An 8,785-nucleotide genomic window follows, 5' to 3' on the forward strand; every position below is an offset into this window, starting at 1 on the left:
AGTTGCCGCCATGTGATTGGCTGCTTAGAAATTAAGTGTTAACGAGCAGTTGGACAGGTGTACCTAATAAAGTGGCCAGTGAGTGTATATATATATATATATGTAGGTATATAAAAATAATCATATATTGAAAATAAATAAAAAAGTGCTAAAAAGAAACTTCTGCGATGGACTGGTGACCTGTCCATTGACTGCTGGACATAGGCACCAGCACCCCTCGCGACCCTAATTTGGACAAGCATGTCAGATAATGGATGGATGGATGGATGGATAAAAAGAAACTTGCTGAAGTATTTAATTAGAAAAAAACACTAAATCATTATCAATGTAAGCAATCTTTCTCTCCATAAATCATTCCATCGATCCATTTATCACCTTTTTTGCCTAAAATAAAATGTATACTCTTTTTGAACTATGCTATTGACTTATGTTATATTTAATTCATTTTACAATTTGTTTAATCCATGTCATTTAATTTTTAGAAAACATAAAAAAAAGCAAATTGAAAGATTAAACATTTGATAAGAAAAAAGAATTAAAAAAAACTTCTCTTATAATAGAACACATTGATAGTAGAAGTCAGCTATAGCTCTCTTTTTTTCCAGTGTCTGGGTTTCAACAGATCACGATGAAATTGAAAAAGTGGCCAAATCCTGGGGTGCCAAGGTCCACCGGAGAAGCCCTGAAGTCTCCAGAGACTGCTCCTCATCAGTGGAAACCATCCAGGAATTTCTAAGGAAAAACCCAGGTATGAAAATCATTCCAGACCATCAGCAAACTGACTAAAGAATCACAACATTACACAACCTGCAATATGGAAACCTCTTTATCTTTACAGAGGTAGACGTGGTCTGTCACATCCAGTGCACATCTCCATGTCTCCATCCCTCCCACTTACAGCAGGCCCTAAAGAAGATCATAGAGGACGGCTATGACTCTGTCTTCTCTGTGGTCCGGAGACACCAGTTCCGCTGGAAGGAGGTTAAAGAAGGAAGTAAGTCTACCTCCCCCTATCCTAGTAAAAGTATGGATGCACTAATATAAAACTCTGGCAAGTTTTAGTATTCAATATTGATAGTGATATAACATCAAATCACCAATATTTAAGGTAAATATATAAATGTACACTGAAACAAAGAGAAAATGAAATTGGTTTGCGATATATGAACAGATTCACTTTGGAGCTACACATATGTTTAGAAAGTACCATCAATACAGAGATTACAGTAATGCAAATGTATTGTGCTCCCTAGAAGGTAGTAGAATGCCTTAAAAAAACAAAGGCTCCAGGACAACATTATTTTAATCAAACTGCAATGCCCAAAAGATCCCAGAACAAAAACCTGATTTCTGGAGAGACCATGGGAAACATCGGAGCAAAGCCTAAACCTTACAGGAAGACTCTGATCATTAGCTTAAGTTTGGGGGAATATCAAAAATAAAGGAAATGTCAAAGGAAGTACCTGATTCTTGCTTCTGCTAAATAAATAAAAATAGGGGAGACATTTTAAAGGGTTTTTGCTCATGTGAGAGAATGCATATAATACTGAAGCATGTTAAGGACAAGGTGATGCATTTCTACTAAAACGAATGGATCCTTTGTCCTATCAGGTGGTGAATACACTGAGCCCTTAAATATCATTCCTGCAAAGCGCCCCCGGCGTCAGGACTGGGATGGAGAGTTGTATGAGAATGGCTCATTCTACATTGGAACCAGGGATCTCATTTTAAAAGAAAATTCAACACAGGTATTACAACAGTATCATCTTTTGACTATAGTTGATAGAGGGATCAAATAAGTTCTTGCTGTGTAGATATTCTGATGTTGAGTTAGTGTCTCTTTAGGGGAGAAAAGTGGCCTACTTTGAGATGGAGCCAGAGCACAGCGTGGACATAGATGTGGACATTGACTGGCCTGTGGCTGAGGAGAGAGTTCTCAGGTAAGACTGGCTGAAAAGTGTGTTTAACCAAGATAATAATATATTTACATGCATTTTAGGCTGAACTGCTGAGCCTGGATGCAGAAAGACAGAATGCTATAAACACGGATTCCATCACGTATTGATTAGAATCATACAAGTAGTGTATAGGACTACAAAGGCAACAATGAAATTAAATGGCACCATTTCAAATATGTCTGGGTGGATTAGGGAGGGCTGTCCTATGAGTCCACTACTCTGTAATATTCACTAAAGCACTAAGTCCGAGGATCAACCAGGATACTAACATAGCTGGCATCAAAATTCTAGGCAGAGAACACAAAATTTCATTGTTTTATTTTATATGTTATACAAGAATCTTGTTTTATTGGTACAACCATGATTACTGTGCTAGGTGGAAAGGAATAGAAGAAAAACATTTTGGGGCATTGCCAATTCAGGCCTTTCAAATGGATAAAAACACTAATTTAGAAAACAATTAAAGTAGGTCACAAATAGATCAATTTACCTCTAAAGATCTGGCTAGATGTAACTTTTAAGGGAGGTTGGCTAGAATACATTAAGATTTTAAGATTGCGTTTATATGATTTATATCAATGCAACCTATACGAGGTGGATGGCACAGGGCCTTTCATAATGTTGTACCTTTTTAGTCAGGATGTACTAAGTAACTTTCAATCTGTGAAGACTCAGGATAGATTAAAAAATAAGGATTTCTACAGATTAAGCAAGTATGACATATCTAATCCCTGATGCTCAGAGGATGTTGTATAATGAGCTTCTGAAAATGTTTAATGGTGCATATAAAACTGATTCTGGACTCAAATTTATTTCAACATTGTGCTGTAAAGAGACAGTGTATTTCAGAACAGACATGGCTTAAATATTGTGAATCTCTATGGAAGATCAAGAACTTAACCCCTTCTAAGCAGACATTTATTATGCTAGCTAGGAAATCCCAAAAATTGCATTTATCCAATTATTTTGGGAAATGTGGTTCCGAGGAAGCCAATCATTTTCACTTGTTCTGGTTTTAATTGTTGCAGCCAGAATAGCAATCAGTAAGAAATGGCTTTAGGCCATGCAGCCCATTCATCAAGGCCCGGTATGATATCATTTACAATATTTTTGTAATTGAAAGAATTATATTCTTCATCAGACTAGAGAAAACAAAAAAAAACAAAAAAAATTGTACATATATATATAGTACCTTTTTGGTACTTTAAATCTTTTTTTATTTGTCATTCCTAAATGTTGTATTTATAGTAATACATACTGTAACTCATACTCAGCAGCATCTATCCCCATCTATTTCCATTTTGAAGAAAAAAGAACTCCTCAGGTTCTTTGTTCATAAATGTACTCTATCTGTATTTCGCATTATAAAACCAATTACTACGATACACTTTTCTTCGCTGGCTTATGGAGATTGCCTCTGTCCTTACTACATGTGATTTTCAATACAAGGACTAAAAAAAGATTCAAACTGACTAAATTCCCATGCTGTATTGTTTACCTGTAATGACAACCATGAGCAAAGTATTAGTGTTTTAAAGTGTTTTATAAATAAGTGATATTAAAATGTTCATTTGTATTAAAAAATACCAAAGATAGATGTGGAAGACAGCCTGGACTGGTCAGAAGTCAGAAAATAATGAATCTCTTTATAGTTTTTTTTTTTGTTTGTTTGTTCTGCGCTTCTTTCACCAGGTTTGGTTACTTTGGTCGGGGAGTGTCTATAATGTTCTGTAGGGTTTCCAGATGTTTGACAGATGGAAGGGTGTTTCTGTCTGCATCTGGAGAGGACATGGTGTCTATCCAAACTAAAGACACAACAGGGCTCAGGATGCTGCAAAAAGATGGAGTTGAGGTTGGATTACTCAGTTGCTCCAGTCTTATTGTTGGATGATCATTTAGCACTTCATAGTGTTCTGACTCTGTTGTTCAGGTGGTGCTGCTGACCTCCAGTGAAGACCCTGTGACCCAGTCAATGGCTGACAAACTGAAAGAGGTGATGGGGTGTGAGGTTATGGATGTAGGGGAGGAGCCACTCAAGGAGGTGCAGTCAGTCGTGCAGCGGAAAAGGCTTGACTGGAAGGACGTGGCCTACATGGGTGAGCAAGTCGCTTTTAGTTGTTTTGTATGTTCAACATATATCATTTTGAATTATGGAGATGAGTCTGACCTCCTTTAACTTGTGTAGTAAGGACTGTTTAAAGTGTTGCTGTTAGAATTCAAGTCTGCTCCAGTTGCAGCCAGGTAGACATTGCGGCCATGATCGTTATCCTCTGCTTTTCTTCACTCAGCCATGGGAATATAAAGAAGGAATTTTGTGTCAAATAAAAAAAAGTTGTGATTATGACGCCCTCACCCTTAATCACAACAGAAAGGTTTAGATTTTTGAACTCCAGCTAACATCACTTGAAGACAACCATGGGTTTCGTTTGCTGTGACTACTGTAAGTTCTGTTCAGCCTAATAACATTTCTTGAATTGCCACATTCGCATTGTTTGGCATTTGCCCTGTGTTCTGTTTATATGATAAGTCATTAAGCACCCTCCTTCCTGGGTACACTAGATCTACTCCCAGTATGACCAGTAACCACCAGCTGCTCCAAGAACTGCAATAGATTATCTATTCCAGCAGTACTTCCCCTTGTACAGGATTAAGTATCAGGAAGTGCTTTGCTGCTGCAGGAAGACTTATCTATGGGCGGAGCTAGATGGTGGGCCAGGGGTGCCGAAGGTCATCCTTGGTCAATCATTTGCCACACCTGGCAGACAATCCCATGTAGACAAAACTCTCACGCATTTCTGTTCTTAAAAAGAGGGAGCAGCAGTGATACTGTCAAGGAAAATAGTTTTACATTTTTATTCTTTGCATATTAAAAATAAAAGATAAAAAAAATACACTAATTAATTGGTTATATCAATATACTAATATTCAATATGATAGATACAGAATTCATGCTTTTCTAGTTTTTGTATTTTATGGGGTTGAACAGAAAAAATGTGTCTCTCTAAGTCATCTAGAGTCTTCAATGTAATTAGAAATAAATAATTACTAAACCTATTCAATATAGGAATTATGTTAATTTGTAAATATTGATATTATGCAGAAAATGTATTGATAAACGTGGATATTGTTCCAGAAATGTAATGCCAAGCTTTTCTTTTATATTTTTTATAATAGTGCATGTGCAAGATCATCCTACCTGCTATTCAAAAGCATAATTTAATAACACTATAACATACAAAGTCGCCCAAATACACTTCTTTCCTCTGAAGCCTTCCTCTTAGACTTGCAAGACAGCTTCTTGCAACTCTCAGCCATTTTTAAAGTATAAAATGAGATCTGGAACTAAATAAAACCAAAGTTTTGTGGATATTCAAACACTAGTAGAGCAAATGCACAGGAAGAGCAGGCCAAATTATAATATAAGATGGTCCCCCCATAACTTAAAGGTGAAAAAAATAGTCATATTTACATTCAAACAGCACAAAACTGTAAATATGTGTTTATAAATTAGCAAGGGCTTCAAGAAAACTCAGTGTGTCTTTATTCAGAAAATAGGGATGTTTGGCTCATTTTCCTGACGGTAGAGTGTAGATTGACCCTGACTCGGTTCTTGCCTCTATCTGCTTTCCCTGCTTCGTGGCCTCCCTTATTAAAAACTAGCTACTCCACTGGACTGACAACTCTGGTTAAGTTTTAATTTAAAAAAGCTTAGTCTCAGGTGTACTAATTAATCGCACGTTATAACCACATCCAGTCACACACCCTGTAGAGAGGTTCCGATTTTTCCACTGCAAACTTTTGCTGTTTTTCTCCATGGCAAATATACTCGCATTACTGCTTTGCTTTGATTTCCAAATGTGCCCTTGAAGCATGTCTTTTGCATTACAGATTGTTCAGTCACTCCTGAACACACCTCTCCATAGGTGGGACATAGAAATTGACTTGGGACAGCATTGGTAGGAGTTTTTACGGAGCCCCTCTGATGACATGGTCAAAAAAAAAATTATTTGTGGCCACGAAGTAGTATTTCGTGCGCACGAAATACTACTTCGTGGCCACGCAATAGGTTTAACGTGCGCACGAAATACTTATTAATAATATTAATATCATTCCTGGACAACTGGGTAAGCAAATCGAGCGTGCCTTAGACCTTAGAGAAGACCTTAGTATTTTGTGCGCACGTTATACTTATTGTGTGGCCACGAAGTAGTATTTTATGCGCACGCTATACTACTTCGTGGCCACAATAAAACATTTTTTTTGACCATGTCATCAGAGGGGCTCCGTAAGTTTTACTTCGCAGTAGGACAATTACCTTGAACTAACGTAGAATGGCTCAAACCAAGCTGTCATTTAATGGAATGGCCTAGTCAAAGGAAAAATTTGAGCCACTATTTCAGTGAGTCAAAAAAATATAAAATAATGTGGTCTTTAAGTGAAGAAGTTTTATTCTGTACCGGCTGAATAACTTAAAATATTGCAAGTCTGCATTCTATAAGAAAGCATCTTAATTGAATTCATCCCTCCCTTTCCTGTCAGGTAATGACACAGCAGATGCAGCCTGTCTTAACCTGGCAGGTCTGAGCGGAGTACCCGCTGATGCTCCGAGGGATGCCGCTGATGCTGCCAAGTACACCTGCCGCCAAGCTGGTGGGATGGGAGCAGTGAGGGAGTTTGCTGAACACGTGCTCCTGCAGAAAGAGAAGGCCAAAACCCAGATGAAGCAAGACAGGATTGACCGTAACAACTTCTAAAGTGTGGAATTATTGATTCATGAAAATCATTAAATATGAAATCTAATGATAAATATTTATAAGAGAAACATTTCAATATAGCAGAGAGTTGTAAAATAGAGTTTGTCAAAACAGGATGTTTACTTTTACAATGTAATGATAACCTATAAAGATGGCAATCTACAGTGTACTCATTGGCATTGGCAATATGACCTGTAGTCATAGCAGCATCATAAAGAATGGGACACAAGCAGTAGATCAAATGTAACACCTATCCCACATGTGGTCCTTAAAACGATTTCTATTACTTTTCTTTTCAGGTTTACAGGTAATGAAGAGTCTGCATCCTGCCCCCTGCTGAAAACAGGAGGATAATTTTGAGGGATTTGTGTGGAACTACATTTGGTTGGGGGCTATTAATCCAAAAAAACACTTTGATTTATATTAAATGTCATTATATCGATAATATAATCTGTTCAATAAAAAATGGTTATTTAAAGCCTGAGTCATTATTCTTTCATATAAATCAAATTAGGGGGAATTGGTGTTACTTTCAGAGAGAGTTTTGGTTTATGGAAACACATATGAAAGATGACAAGAATAAGTTGTTTGGTAAAGGGGATTAGAAAATCTTAAATATGTTTATAACATTACATTTTGTACCCATAGAACTGGGCTGCACAGTGGAGCAGTGGGTCTTTCTGCATGGAGTTTGCATGTTCTCCTTGAGCATACATGGGTTTTCTCCGGGCACTCCGGCTTCCTCCCACAGTCCAAAAACATGACTGTGAGGTGAATTGACTTCTCCTTAGGCAAGGGTGTGCCCGTGAATGCTTGCTTGTCCCACGATCCGATACATCGATACGTCCGCAAGAGTATCGATTCATGTTTTTTTCCCTCCGGTCTATTTTTATTGATTTGCTCCTGGACGTAATTCTCCCTCCCGTGCTGTACGCGAGGGAGCCCTCCTACCTCACTTCCTGGTTATACTCTTACAGCAGTGTGTTGTAGTAAACTTGACACAGACATTTTTGATTTGTGCTCAATATGGAAGTGTGGTCTGTGCTACACACTGTGGGTCTACTGTAGATACGGCCGAGGCGGTGAGGAAGTGGGGGAGAGTTTAGTCCAACAACGGAGGGACATGAGGGCCAAAAAGAGCGAAGATCCAGGTGGAAAAAGGGTCCCAGCATTCTCGTGCATCTCGCTAGCGGGTCAAACTTCACGAGTTGTTTTCCACAATTTCGGTCATAAAAACAAAACAAGCCGGCCTCCTGTCTACGGCACTGTTTGCGGTCAGTTACAATCTGGGAGAGGAGCAGCGGAGCGTCTGTGGAGGGGGCGGGACGTCTGGAGCCGAGTTATTAAATTGCACACATTGCACTGATTTTGTGCAGTATTTTTTGATGAAGGCCTTTCAGAATCTATAATGCAGGGGCATTATTATTTTTCAGTAAATGAGGTTTTAATAGGAATAGGTGGAGTGCAACTTTTCTACTTCTGTTATTTGCTGTTGTTTCTCAAAAAAATAATGCATAACGATATTACAGCTTTCATTGATTTATTACAAATTTTTTGTAATAAAAAAAAAAATTAGCCAATTAATTGAATCGAATCGTATCTTGGTGTATTCTTGAGTATACAGTAGTAGGAATTCGATACTGAATCGAATCGCCATGATGGATGTGATTGACACCCCTAGTCCAGGGTGTACCCCACCTCTTGCCCATTAACAGTTGGAGATAGGCACCAGTGCCCCTCACGACCCTAGCAGGGATAAGCATAAAGGAAAATGGAAGGATGGACCCATAGAAACAGGTCAAAAGATTTAAGTCGGGTTTTCTTAAACAGATAAGGCATCCACAGTAACTCACTCTACACTGAATTTAATTCCTTACCTGAATGCAAATATTATTGGATATTAAATATATCAAGAACTGATCAATAAGGATTCACCTTTTCAGCTTTATCATCTTACTTGCAAGAATAAAGAAACATAAGCTTATCGGGGGAAAAAGGTACAGAATGAAGTCTTTCTTGCTTTTTTAAGTCTTAATAACATGCTCCATTATACAACCTGAATATTGCTGTGAC

The 8,785-nt window shown here is 38.0% G+C and overlaps 1 protein-coding gene across 1 annotated transcript in view; it reads left to right on the forward strand.

Annotated features, from left to right (window-relative positions):
- The window catches only part of LOC107083409 (N-acylneuraminate cytidylyltransferase-like), a 10,436-nt gene extending 3,264 nt beyond the window's left edge, over positions 1–7,172 (forward strand). Inside the window, exons 2-9 of the mRNA XM_015372609.1 lie at positions 606–748; positions 839–994; positions 1,612–1,748; positions 1,846–1,940; positions 3,651–3,810; positions 3,889–4,054; positions 6,498–6,713; positions 7,012–7,172. Coding sequence (XP_015228095.1) covers positions 606–748; positions 839–994; positions 1,612–1,748; positions 1,846–1,940; positions 3,651–3,810; positions 3,889–4,054; positions 6,498–6,712 — 1,072 coding nt within the window. The 3' untranslated portion in view covers position 6,713; positions 7,012–7,172. The remainder of the gene's footprint in view (positions 1–605; positions 749–838; positions 995–1,611; positions 1,749–1,845; positions 1,941–3,650; positions 3,811–3,888; positions 4,055–6,497; positions 6,714–7,011) is intronic.
- Positions 7,173–8,785: the final 1,613 nt, after the last annotated feature.

The sequence above is a fragment of the Cyprinodon variegatus genome, unplaced genomic scaffold, assembly GCF_000732505.1.
Source record: "Cyprinodon variegatus isolate N-32 unplaced genomic scaffold, C_variegatus-1.0 Scaffold74, whole genome shotgun sequence".
Classification (NCBI taxonomy): Eukaryota; Metazoa; Chordata; class Actinopteri; order Cyprinodontiformes; family Cyprinodontidae; genus Cyprinodon; species Cyprinodon variegatus.